The sequence below is a fragment of the Pyxicephalus adspersus genome, chromosome 1 (assembly GCF_032062135.1).
Source record: "Pyxicephalus adspersus chromosome 1, UCB_Pads_2.0, whole genome shotgun sequence".
In the NCBI taxonomy this organism is placed as follows: domain Eukaryota; kingdom Metazoa; phylum Chordata; class Amphibia; order Anura; family Pyxicephalidae; genus Pyxicephalus; species Pyxicephalus adspersus.
Window position 1 is genome coordinate 84,540,159 of NC_092858.1, and position 13,811 is coordinate 84,553,969.

The window sequence follows — 13,811 nt, forward strand, 5'->3', positions numbered from 1 at the left end:
AGTCTCTATACAGCAGGACATAAAGCAGTACTAGTAGCCAATTAGTTATGCTGCAGTGTTAATGTGCCAGTATGAAGGTGTTGATAAAGGAAGAAAGCTAGGTGACCTGGAGATGAGCACATTAGTATGCTGCTTCTTCTTTCACTGTCTAGACTGGGAAGGGACAGACTGAACTTGTTTAACTGCAACAGAGAATAATCTGCTGTGTTGTGTAGAAGATACTGGTTTTAGAGACATCTAAATCCTTTGGTATGTAAAACAGGTAATACATGTGTATTTCTCATAGCTTCGACCTCTTCCTTGTTTTGGATGTTTGAATATGTTTAGTGGTACAGCGTTTAGCATTAGGATATTACATAGCACAGTCTTCAGGAAGTACACTTCATTGTGGGTGACTGTACAACTTCCGCGGGTACAGCCCAGAGCTGGGACTGGCAACCATTGCATAGATGGATATAGTGTAGGTTCCCTTTTTGGCACTCACAATTTATCGCGGGATGTGGCAGGTGTGTTTAAGTTTAGCTTGTGGATTCTAGGATGCTGCATGAAGTAATATCCAACTGAGGTACCCGCAAACACCGTCTGCTGCCTGTATTCACACCAGATGCTTACTTTTATGTTTCCATATGTCAAGGTAAACTTTTAAAAAAATCAAAAAGACCCTATTTCCAACAAAAAGCTAGTAAAAGCACTGAAAAATAAATATTTTTTTTCCAGGTATTTAAGTTATTTTTCACTTGCAAAGTGCCTATGGGGGTGTCTATTTTTTATCTATGCTGAACCAGTATCACCCCCTTTACCTCCCTACATAACATTTTACGTGGCTGCTGACAACACATCCAAAATGGCAACAAGTGTCAGCAACGGCAACAACTTCAGGGCTTTTAGATGTCTACACATGGGAGGCTTTCACAGGTAAATAACAAATGCATTTATAATCCTATGGAAAGATTGTTGTTAAAGTTTGGCAACATCTTTATTTCAATTCAGTTAACTGCGCATTTCTCCAGTGGAAGTTCATTTAGGACACTGTGTCTCTAACTGCTGTTTTACCATATTTCAAGTGAGACCGTGCACAGACATTTTTTCTAGAGCAATAGCTGAAATGCGAGAACATCGCTGCTGCTTCTCCACCACCCCACATCCATCAGCACAACTCCGACAAGAAGAAACAATGCCTCTAATAAGATACAGAAACCTAGGGTAGAACAATGTATAGCATACCAGTATTTAGGAAAAGATCAGCATCAGGTAAACTAGAAGAAAAGCTAGTCATTAGTCGTTTACCCCCTGCTTTTATTTATTTGGTCACCACTTCCTCTTCTCTGGCCTCTTTCCCATTCTTGATTGAAGGTAGAAGTAAATAATAGGAAAACCAAAAGACAACATGTGCAGCTCCAGATGTTTTTCTTTATTTTAGAAGCTCTCAAAACTTGAATATATGTCTATACATCAAACCACTCTTTTTATAAATTGTAATTGAAACTTGCAGCCAATTACATTTTGGAAGGTGAACAATTACAATAACCCACTATGTAAATATGTTCAGGTAGCCAAAGAATGTAAATATCTGCTCAAGGCCAGACAGGCAACATGCATTTGACATAGGGAAGCCCATAGGTTTTTACTGTACTCTGTAATTTGTTGTGCCATAACACACTTTATTAAGTGGTGTAAACAGCTGTTCATTTGTCCTTTGTAAAAGGCATCTGGTCCCATGATCTTGGATACTATGTGCCCTAACAGCTACAAGACTACACAAAAGCTCTGGGATCAGCTGTAAATTACTTTCTCTTTAATAACCCTTTTGGTACGTGATGCCTAATGGTAAACTTTAAAACTGATTACCATATAGATTTGCAATTATAGCCTGTACTAACCTAGACAGCTGTATCCCATTGAAAAGTTCATTACAGCAAGAGGGGTTTTGCTAACCATTGCTCTATTAGAAGTAGCCAACAAACTGTATCCTTTATAGCATATAGGTTTGGGTACACAATCAGACGTTCTTCAAGAAATAATATTGATGTAGGAATAAACTAATGGTACCTAGAGATGCTACAAAAAGGTGCATACAGTATATTGGGCTATATACTTAAGGTGAATGTAAACTCTAACAATGATCCTCTCCTATTTGCTCCCTTTTGGGTTAAGTATATCATTTAAAGTATTTTGTCAAATATGTTCCCAAATAAAAAATGTAATTTGGCAAGAAACCTTGTACATTATTCTGATAAATCCTGTACTTTCTGCCTGTGAGAAAGGAGGAGTTATGAAGGTGAGGCGGGAAAATGAGACCAGGAGAGGGTTGTATTCTTCTTTGTAACACATCAGAAAACAAGAAGGCAGACACAATGGGCCTGATTTATTAAGCTTTCCAAGGCTTAAGAGGAGACTCTTTCATCTGTGGACCTTGGTGATTCAGCAAATCTGGAATTTATTAATTAATTTGTAAAATGTTAAAAAATAATGACCATAGCTGTAAATAAAACAGGATGATGATTGTTAATGTTGTGTATAAGTCTTTATGGGTAGGATCATACCAGCAGAAATCCATGAGATCTTGTCTTTTGTAAACCACTCATGTACAAGTATTTATCTTCTATACACTTATCTGCCTTTTGATTTCTACATAAGTGTTCAACTGGCTAGTAGGAAAGGAAAACGCTGTGTAAGATACAAGTCACCATCTTGACAAGACTACAGACTCCTGTTTGGCAGTGCTGATTAGCATATTGTTGTCACGCTGCATACTTGGAAGTACGGTAAAATTTGATTGGTTCGTGTTAGTGAATGGAGTGGTGTTGGAGTGAGTACGCACTTTCGGCAATGGCCAAAACAAAGGTTTCCGTTAAAACAGACATGCACTGACAAATTATTGATTAGACAATCGTATTGCATGCAACACCTTTTCCCCTTTTTAGCACTACAGAGTTCAAGAACAGGGAAGTAGTTCAAACAGCAGCCAGTTTGTGGTCATTTCTCTGGGTTGTCCCCTTCTTTTGACTTTCATTTAGCACATTACTAAACCAATAGTAAAACATCCTTTAGTAAAGCAAAGGAGTAGAAAATCATAGCCAGTAAGTGTAGAAACTGCTCCAGAACAGCTATATTGTGTTTTTGGGCTTTTGCTTATGCCACCGAGTGGAGGTGCCTGTATTATAGGTTAAATATGTATTTGCTTTTTGTTTACATATTTGCTTATAAGCAATTATGGTTTAGGACGTGTAAGCATTAAACTGTTCACAAACCTGAGTAATTTAATATGATTGTTTACTATAGGCAAGGTGTATCACTTAACCCAGAGATATTGGCATCCCAATGTTATGCATAACGTTGAAGTTTTCATGTAAAAGTTTAGCTTACCTTTCTATTGATCAGTGCCAGACGCATTATTAAACAATAAAGAGGCTTTCAAAAGTAAATGAACTGAAATTCTCAAAATGAGTTCTCAAAATAAATGTCAAGAGGAACTTTTTTTCAATTCTAATATTAACATAGTCATAAAGACTAACACTAACCTTTTTTATTTAAGTAAGCTTTAGCATTACTATCCAGTCAGCTACATATTTACAGCACTCTGTGTCAGGAATCTCTGCACTGAGAGTGAGCAGTCCCACTCTAAAAATCATGCAGTGCCTTGCACCAGAAGAAAAAACACTGAATTTATTTCTTTCTTTAACAATCAGCTTGTGCTTCTATTTAAGTATATATGTCTTTGTTAACTTCCTATTATGTTGTATTTTATACCTTTAAAGTTTACTATCAACTTCATGCTATAATTATCCCTATTACCAGAGTTTTTCTAGCCAGGATCTGTGACCCTTTCAGTGGCATGGACCATTGTGGAAAATATGTCAATGAATTACAAGCTGCTCTAGCAGGATATGGACTCACTACAAGGAAACTCTGAAAATAATAGGAGTAAATAAGTCTAACCTTGGCAGACATGTCAGGGTCACATAGAGCTATGCAGCCAGCTTTGTCTTTCTATTCTAATGAGAGTAGATACACATGAATAGAAGTTATTATGTGTCCTGTTCTTCTTTCTTTATTCTCGGAGAGCAGCTACAGACATCAAATAGTTATAATTGCACATTCTTTGTAGTAATATCTGATGACAGTGGCATGAAGCAGGCTCCAAATGTATTTTGTTTATATGTGTGGTTTACTAGCAGTGCAGGATAGGCAATAATGTTAGGAAGTTGTTGTATGTTTATACCTTATAGCTTTTGGAGATAATGAAGGGGGACACTTTATAGCGCAAAGTATATAGGCAAATGTCACACCCCATTAAGTAGTAAAGTGTTAAATTTTCTATCTAAAAAAGGACTAGCCTAAGTACTTCGTAAACACTGTACCTGGAGGCTCTACAATCCGTTATTTCATCAGTGTAAAATACCCTATTAACTGCACTGACACCTTTGGCCATGCTAGCCAATCTAGCTGCCTGTTTGAATACTTTTTTGTTGACATTGTTCTATAACATTTATGTATGTTTTTAGACCACTTTTAAGTATTTTCACTCAAGTATTTATTTAGCTGTAGAGCTGAGTAATCAGTTTCAGATTTGAATGCAGATCCTATAAGAATTGACAAGTGTTTCTGCATATTTCTCTTGTTGCAGATTTTCTTTCTTGTAGTGCATATTAACTACATATTGCACAATTTTAGGGTATTTTATTGTTTAGTTTTTAAAACTTCAGATGTAGATGTCAGGTAATGGCAAATGTTTTTTGTTTTTCTAGAGTTGGAGTCGGTAAAGCTGGCCCACGCTGTGTTCAGCAAACTGCATGAGATCTGCTGTAATTGGGTGAAAGATATTCCATTGTGCCGGAAGCCACATTTGTACTATGATACATCCATACATGCCATCAAGAATATGAGAAGGAAGATGGAGGATAAGCATGTCTGTATTCCTGACTTTAACATCCTCTTTAACTTAGAGGTAAGAGACAAAATGTATGTTGTACAATTACAAGAGGGCAAAATGAGCAGAGCTGATAGTTCATGGTTGTTGATGCTCAGTAAGCTGCTGGTTGAGAGGTTACACCACAATATTACAATATTTTTTACAGCTCACAGAGAAAGTAGTCTCACTCGTTGTATTGTGTGGCAAAGGAGTGTTAGTTGAAATTGTTACTGGATAGTATTAGGAGGGTAACAGCAGACAACAAATGTGAATTTGTGACAACATACAGGCTACAAATAGACAACTGTGATAGTCAAAGGCAACAAATGGGCAAATATTACAATATATGGAGCTTAGCTGATCCCCTTCCTTGTCCTTTCCTTTATACAAGGCCTCCATGACACAGCCAGCAGAGATTCTTCTTGCTGTATCCTGTGTACTTCCTGGTATGCATCTCTGGGGGTATGCCATTTGCTACATTTTGGAAATCTGCCATTTTTAGGTGTCTGCCACTTTATGTATCTGGAATTTACCACTTTTTACATCTCTGAGGTTGACACTTGCTGCATCTCTGGGGTCTGCCACTTGTAATCATAGGGAGGAGCTTGAGCAGGAGAGAGCACAGTCTGTAACTCCTCTCACCTCTGATATTCTTTTTTTCTGGCTTGCCTCTCTGACTGCTAGTTGACAGGAATAATGATACTGATCATCATTACTAATTCCTTTCAGTGTAAAAACGGCAGAGGAGAACTCTTAGCAGCCTAAAGAGCAGCAGGTTAAACTGATCAGCTTGCATCTCTAGGTGAAACTAGAGAGTTCCAAGTATTCAGACCAGTAGCCAGGCAGTTCACATTTATGCATTTAGACCATCTATTTATCTGATTGTCTGGAGTTCAGCTTTAATTCAAAGAACAATATATAGAGGTCAGTAACATAAAGCAAGCAACAAAAGTAATGCTTTGGGTTACTGAAAACTGCTCTTTGCCATGCTAAATTAGCATGTTTATGCTTTAAAGGATTTCCCTTTAATTTCATTTCCTTCTCATTCCATGAACCCTACACGACCTTTGAGGGAACTCATAAAGCAGTGGTCCCCAACCTTTTCTAGCTCGCAGACCACTAAATGCACCATCTCTGGGCCTCGCATGGGCGGGGAGCCATGTGTCGCATAAAGGAGAAAAAACTTCCTCCAGAGTGACGTCATGATGCCAGAACCCGCAATGGGAGAGTGGGCTGGATGTATCTAGAGACCCAACCCGCCCACCGCCCTGAGCCTGTGGTTCGTACAGGAGACATGGTCCGCAGCTTTGGCCGGTGCACCCCCCCCCAGAGGGGTCCTTCTTCTAAACCCGCTGGGGGGTGCATCAGCCAGAGCCGCTGCCTACCTGTGAGACGGGGGGTTGGGGACCTCTGTCTTAAAGAACCATGTCTCATTATTATTTTATTTATTGTCTCTAAAGTTTGATTGTCCTATACTAACATATGTAACTAATAATTTGAATTGCACCATTGCAATTTCTTTTTTTTTCTTTTACCTTCATGTTCTTCCTTATTGTTCGAAAAAATTTCAGTAAAAACCAATAAAATTTTAAAGAGTTTATGGTACTTGGGCATTTGTAGGATTAAAGTTCCTCAGTCTTTAAAAAGTAGGAAAGTGGGATGCTACTTACATGAAATGCTCTAGTTGCTTCTAATCTCTGACGTTCTCTAATGTTTTTACTAGCAAGGGCCATTAGTCATTGGAGAGCTTGTTGTGAAGTGGCTTTTATAGCTCAAACAGCAGCATATATAGTTTTGACAACAATATTATCATCAGGCCTCAGCTCTGGTTTATAGGAGATCAGTCATGTCAGACTAAATAAATTGCTTTCTGAGTAGGAAATACTTTTGGATGTTCTTTATTTTTCTACTGTATACTTTATAATATTAACTATATTTTTAGCACTCTAAGGATACCATTGGATTCTTACAGTTATCGCCTTTTCCTTTATTAATTTGATTCACTTTTATTACATTGTTGTTTTTTTTTAGTTGGGGTAATACATGATTCATGATTAAAGAGACATTCTGATCACAAAAAAAACATACTATCATTTGATTAATGGTAAATCAGTAAATGAAGCTGTCAGCAGGCCTGATAGGGGTTTGTTTATTTATTTATATGGTTTCTTTTAGCTTCATTTGTCATTATTGTTTTGATAAATTGGGTTGTTAGTCTAAAAATGGATATAGCAGATAAAGACGGGACTAAAACCCCTGCCTGCTAATTTTAGTAAACGGGCTATTCATGCAGTTTACTAGATTAGTCCTCTTTCCATACAAGTCATTAGTCAGGCTTAGAATATATCAATGATATTTTCCATGTAGAAACTTTCAGCCCTCAATCCCTTTAAAGATTTCCAAATAAAATATAAACTACTCAGTCATGCAGACTACCCCCTTCATTATATCAACTTTTTACAAAGCATATACAGCTAACCTGCTCAAGCTTTAAAAAGTAACTTCTATGATTCTTTTTTTATATTTCTCTTCCCCAACCTTATGCTCTATCTATACACTCTTACAGCGCTTTTTTTTCTTACCACACCCCTCTTTGGACTAATATCAGTAAGTGGCAACAAGTTTTAGGCATTAGGTAATTTTATCCACCAAATCATTATGTCAGACAGTTTATCAATTGAGATTTGGAGGGAAACCATTTAAGATAATGCATAGTGCATGTTGAACCTGAACACCTGATCATGCCCTGGGCTGGCTGTATTAATGTCCCAAATGCGGAGAGACAACTGCTCCGCTGGCACATATCTTTTGTCATTCATATGTGTTGAAGAATTTTGGAAACCTATAACAGGGTATATTTATAGCTTTATGTATTCCTGAGCCCAACTCTATATCTCTTTGGTTATCTCTTTTTAGAGAACAGAGGGGTTAGAATAACATTTGAGTCTTAGCTGCCAAGAGAGCTCATTCTTCCGGAGAGTGATTTCCTCCCTGGGCACTTTAAAAATCTCCTATGGGCTGCACCTCAATCTTTCCTCACTCTTCTCTCCTTTAGTGATTTATGATTAGACATAAAACTTTGCAACAAATCAATCACAGTGAGCCTGCAAACTACAGTACACGTTCAAATGTCACACTGACATTACTTCATGTGTGACCCACTATGTGTAACTCCAAATGTTTGGTGGAACGTGGAAAGCTGTAAATCCCTCCCCGATTGTCATGTCAGTCCTGCGCCCTTGGGACGAAACTGGAGCGCCGCTATCTTCTTTCATCTTCTTCTTGGTTCTTCTTCTTACGTCACTAGATTTGGCACTGTGCAGGTGGAAGATTGGGTGACACACTTCTGGAAATCGTAAAAAGGAAAAGAAAAGTGCAGATATCATTGCACATGCAAGGGATCATCTTTTTTATTTTTTTGCAGTAGCTTTTGCAGTAGCTAAGAAAGCTTTTGTGCATGCCAGAGATGTAGGTATGCCAGGAGGCTGCAGGTTTATCATTCAGTATTAACCACCGTGGCAGTAAAGATAGAATGGGAGTCGTCTCCTCTTAAGATGTAAACCAAAAATTTGTTTAAGAAAACCCACATTTTTACCTTATATATAAAAGCGCTATCTACACTTTGTTATAAGGATATATATTCCAGTAGATGTTTTTAAAAGATAAATATGGATGGATGGATGAATGAGAAAACACCTTTAAAGATATATTTGATGCAAGCTTGTATTGTCTTCGATTATTGTAAATAAATATATATTTCTCCAGGCTAAACATGCTCTAAAACATGCTCTGTTTAGACAGTAAAACTTCAGATTTACCTTATTTTTCGGACCATAAGACGCACTTTTTTCCCCCCAGAAGTGGGGGGAAAAAGTCCCTGGGTCTTATGGTTCAAATGCAGCCTTCTTACCTCTCATCTGTTCCTCTGTGCCCGTGTTGCCCGGGCCGTCTCTCCACAGTTTCCTCCTCTGCTACGTCTCCTGCTGCTGTCCCGTCCCCCCTGTATAGCCCCCCCTCCGGCTTTTCTCCTGTCTCATCCTTGTTAGTGCTTGACCAGTTCAGAGCACATATCACCGACACTACAAAAAAGAACTTTAAAGAAGTCAAAACTCATTTGGCTGTAATTCCCGGTGGTCTTACCAGCCAGCTGCAACCTCTCGACGTGTCCATCAACAAGCCATTTAAAGTGTTTATGAGGGAAGAGTGGAACAAATGGATGGCTGCTGGTAATCATGATCTTACACCTACTGGAAGAATGAAAAGGCCCACTATTACCCAAGTTTGTGAGTGGGTGAAAATCTCATGGGACTCAGTTAAGGATGAGATCGTTTTACGTTCCTTCAGAAAATGTGGCATCAGCAATGCCTTAGATGAGACTGAAGATGATATGGTATATGAAAATGCCGGTACCAGCACAAGTAGTGACGAAAGTCCTGTTAGTGATTGTGAGGAACTGAGCTTTCTAGATTCTGACTCTAGCGATGAGGAGTTCTTGGGGTTCTAATAAAACGAGCAGAACCTTTACCGTAAATCTTCAACTTTATTCTATTTTATTACTGAAGTCTCTCGGTATTGTGTTTTACAGTAATTTTGTCTTTTGCTGACTTTATTTGTTAATAATGGTTCTAAATGCTGCTATTTACTTTACAGGGTTTAAAACATGTGTTTATGACTGTGCTGTTGGTTTTTAATGCACATAAAATATTTTAGGACACTATTTGTTTCAGAATCTTTTTTTTCTTCATTTCCCTTCTCTAAAAACTGGTGCGTCTTATGGTCCAGTGCGTCTTATGGTCCGAAAAATACGGTACTTATGGGAAAAATCATCTCTGCTATTTATTATTAGATTTTATTGGGATTAAATATTACAGATTTGGTGTTAAATCACATCCTGTGTACATTTCAATCTAGTCAGTACCTGGTATCAGACATTCATATTTCAAAAGAGATATAATCAATGTATTAAACCCAGACAAGGGAAGGAGATGTGACAAGTGATAGGCTTAGAAATTGTTAATTTACCACATTCCAGTTTTAAAATAGGAAGTTGCAGCCTAAATTAACATGAGGGTAAAAGACAATGCAATCACTTACAGATATTTTATTGAGTATAAAAGGAGTGATGTATACTTGCACAAACCACATGACTTGCCTCCATTTTCCCAAACTAGAGATCTGTAGGTGTGATATTCAAAAGCTGTCAAACTTCTTTTCTTAGCATGTCGATCTCCTGGGAGGCAAAATTAGCTGGAAATTAGGATCAGTGGATTGTGGGAACAGTAGGTGATTACAATTCCCTAAATCTCACGATCTTTAAAGCTTTTTTTTATGTATTTGGCTTGGTTAATTAGTGTTTTTTTGTTTTAACTAAGTTCAACACAGAACACCCCTTGTATATTGTACAGAGTGCAGGGGTCAGGAATAAAAGTAACATGCAACCTAATGACCAAAGTAAAAGGGCCAGGAATATATAATGTAGTTGCATGTTTGTTGTGTGCAAGTTTAAGAGTAAATACACCTCTAGGATTCATTCCACCGACTTCAGTAGCACAGCAGTATTGGTTGTAAAACATTCCTAGCTTCTGCTGGCATTCCTGGCTGTCTCTTCAGCTTCTTAAATTCCTTGTCCTCTGCATGCTCTTTTACTGTGAAATTGGGCCCCTTCATACCTCTGTCAGCATGAACTATAATGGTTAAAAGTTTTTCAGGATATAATGTTTTTTTTTGCCCCCTTTCTAAATTTCCCTTAATACTTTCCCATTCAGTTATGATATTGGATTTCATGATGATGCTGGTGATATGGATTATGAAATTGTTTTGGGATATAAATAAATATATATATATTTGTTCAGATCATGGGAAGGTTGTTTTTGTTATCTACCTTTGCACAATTTCCATTTAATATCAAACAAACTTGACTAATACACCAGGTATTTATGGAGCCTAAAAACATGTCCCTTGTAAAGAATCTATATTCCCTAAATTTAAATATGCATTTCTAAAGTCTAATGTGCTCATATATTGCTAGATTATGGAATGATGTCCTAAAATATGGTTATCATGAATGAAGAAAAGAAAATTAGATGCTGTGGGTCACAGTGATCATTTACATTTTATGTTTCTTCATTAGTTTCTCACTTGTTTTTATTACATGTCTTTTGGTTTAACCTAATATGTGCAAAATTAAATTTTTGAAATACTGTATGTCAATATATTCAATATTTAGTATATTTACAGAACTAATCCTTTTATGCTGATGATCAGAACATTTACGTTGAAGCTCCAGCAGTAGTCTGCCATCATGTGTCTATCCCATCTGCCCTGATACATTTCTTCCATCACCTTTATATCTTGATGGAACCTCTCTCCTTGTTCCTAACTGAGATCGCCAAGGTTTTCTGGAAATTATTGCAAATGGCTATGGAGATAGATTTTGTAAGACCATTTGGATATTTTCATATTCTTCCTTAAGTTTTGTTGAGTGAATTGATGCATAGCAGTTGCCATTATGCAGTGAAACCGATTTCAAACTTCGAGTGGAACTGTCCATGAAAAGCCGCCAGTCTTCGTCTCGGTATTCTGGTACTCCCATATGGGCTAGTAGTCCCATGGATGTTACAACAGTACACAAAGTCTCCATCTTCACTGAAATATGGTAGGAGTGTCACCTTCCTTGTCCTATGAACCATTTTTTTAACTTCCAGTCTCAGACAGTTCTTTTCTTTTACCCTGGATGCTAAAAGTTATGATACTTGTTTTGACAGACTTGGGTCATGTATTAAATCATTGAGCTCTTCTTGGGAGAACTGCTGGTTTGATGAAACTCTTCCTTCATATTCACTTCCACTGCTATCTCCTGGATTACAATCCAAACCCTGTATATCCTCCATGTCAGATACAGGAATATCAGGGAGTGTACTGAACACTGGTATGGGAACATCAGCACCATGCGGCACAGGTCATCTTGCTGATTCCAAATCAGGGTACTCCCACTTGTTTTTCTTGTAACGATTGAAACATTTTACATTCACAGCACAAAAATAACAATCATTATGATGATTTTTGGGCTCTCGCCATACCATAGGTACACCAAATTTCAAACTTTTCAGTTTCCCATTTTTCCACTGACATAGACACATGTTACAAGTTTTGCATACCATATGGGGGGCCCAATACTTATCTTGGTCCCCCAGTTTATTACTAAAATATGCAATATATGCTTGTTTCACAAATTCTGTCATGTTTCCTTTCTGTTTCTGCTGAGAATATTCACCACAAATGTAGCAAAATACATTAGGGTAGAAAGAAAATGTATGATTAAAAAGAAGGCAAATGAAAGTTTTATGAAAATAATGCTACATTTAATAAATAAAATGCAAAACATCAGTGTAAATAAAGACTGAAAATAATATGCTGTGTTAACATTTATTGGTAAAATTGTCTATTCCGAGTCCTGTATCACAATAACTAGAGCCAACTCAATGAATCTGATGTCATTTCTGGATTCAGCAGGTCTGAAATATATATATTAAAAAATTTAAAAAAAATTTTTGTTGAGCTGTGTAATATAAGCAGGATCCTGAGCTTCTTTTAGGTTTTAGCAGCATGCTCTGGGCATTTACATAGTAGTGATTGAAGGAGCTATGGAAATTATATTTTTTCAGAAGCACAACAATACCTCATGGAATGTTTCACGGGAGCATGGAGAAGAGATCACTTACTCAATATACCATTGGTGCAATAAACCCAGAATTGCTGCTCTAAAAAGCACTGCAAGGTTCACAACTGTCATATGACCTCAGTACTAGCAAACTTGAACAACAAATTAAGTACAGTGCAACAGAGACATTAGGGGTCTAATGTCCCCCCTTGTTAAAGTAATAAAACGAAGTAAAAAAAATACAAAAACTAAAAATGAAGTATGGACAAAATCAGGTATCCTAGTTTGTTGATATTTCACAAGCGCATTCAGTTTTTAGTTGACTTACATGGGATCTATTACCAAACTCTTTTTGGTAAGTTATATGGTGTTTGTGTACCCTAAAACTAAAAAAAACCCTAAAAAAAAGTGCAGTTGCCCCTCTGCTTTTACAAAACAAAAATATGTGTATTATTATAGCTGAAACTACAAGTTTGTAAAAGACTTCCCAAACTTGTAATTTCAGCTATAATTAAAACAAATTTGAAACTTTACAAAATGGTCTGGCTACCTGAGATGGGGCAGGGTCCAGAAGCAAAGAGTTAAAGTAGAAATTATGTTTTTAAATAAAAATTGATATTTCAGTCAAAGTTGGGTTCAGGCTAGTAGTGACTCACCAGATGTAGGATCTTTTGGGGATGTCTTCCCAACAAACAGCTGTTTCCACTCCCCTTTTAGCATTTTCCATAATATAAAAGAGGTCAAGAGTGGCAAAGTTGGTTATTTTGTCTGCTTAGATTAAAAAATTAATTTTGGATGAATTGATCCTTTATTAAAATGTATTGGTGTGACCAGAACACTCCACATTTACATATCAGTTAAGGGTAGTGTTAGGAATCTTATACAAGAGAAAAGTCATGAAGAAACATGGACTTTTTACATATATAATGACCTTCTCATCTCTAGGATCAAGAGGAACAAGCTTACTTTGCTGTGTTTGATGGCCATGGAGGAGTGGACGCTGCCATTTATGCCTCTATCCACCTACATGTGAATTTAGTACGTCAAGAGGTATTCCCCCAGGACCCAGCAGAAGCCTTGTGTCAAGCATTCCGCATCACAGATGAAAGCTTTGTAAAGAAAGCAGCCCGAGAGGTTAGTTTTTGCTGTGTTTTGCAACTCACTTCATACGGTTGTTCAATGATCCTTATTGAATATTACAGAACTGTATAATCAGAAGTATAGAACACCCATTTTCAT

At 37.2% G+C, this 13,811-nt stretch overlaps 1 protein-coding gene across 2 annotated transcripts in view; it reads left to right on the forward strand.

Annotated features, from left to right (window-relative positions):
• PPM1E (protein phosphatase, Mg2+/Mn2+ dependent 1E) overlaps positions 1 to 13,811 on the forward strand; it is a 118,591-nt gene that overhangs the window by 83,895 nt on the left and 20,885 nt on the right. For both annotated transcript variants that reach the window (XM_072416509.1, XM_072416518.1), the window contains exons 3-4: positions 4,749 to 4,948; positions 13,518 to 13,706. In XM_072416509.1, coding sequence (XP_072272610.1) covers positions 4,749 to 4,948; positions 13,518 to 13,706 — 389 coding nt within the window. The remainder of the gene's footprint in view (positions 1 to 4,748; positions 4,949 to 13,517; positions 13,707 to 13,811) is intronic.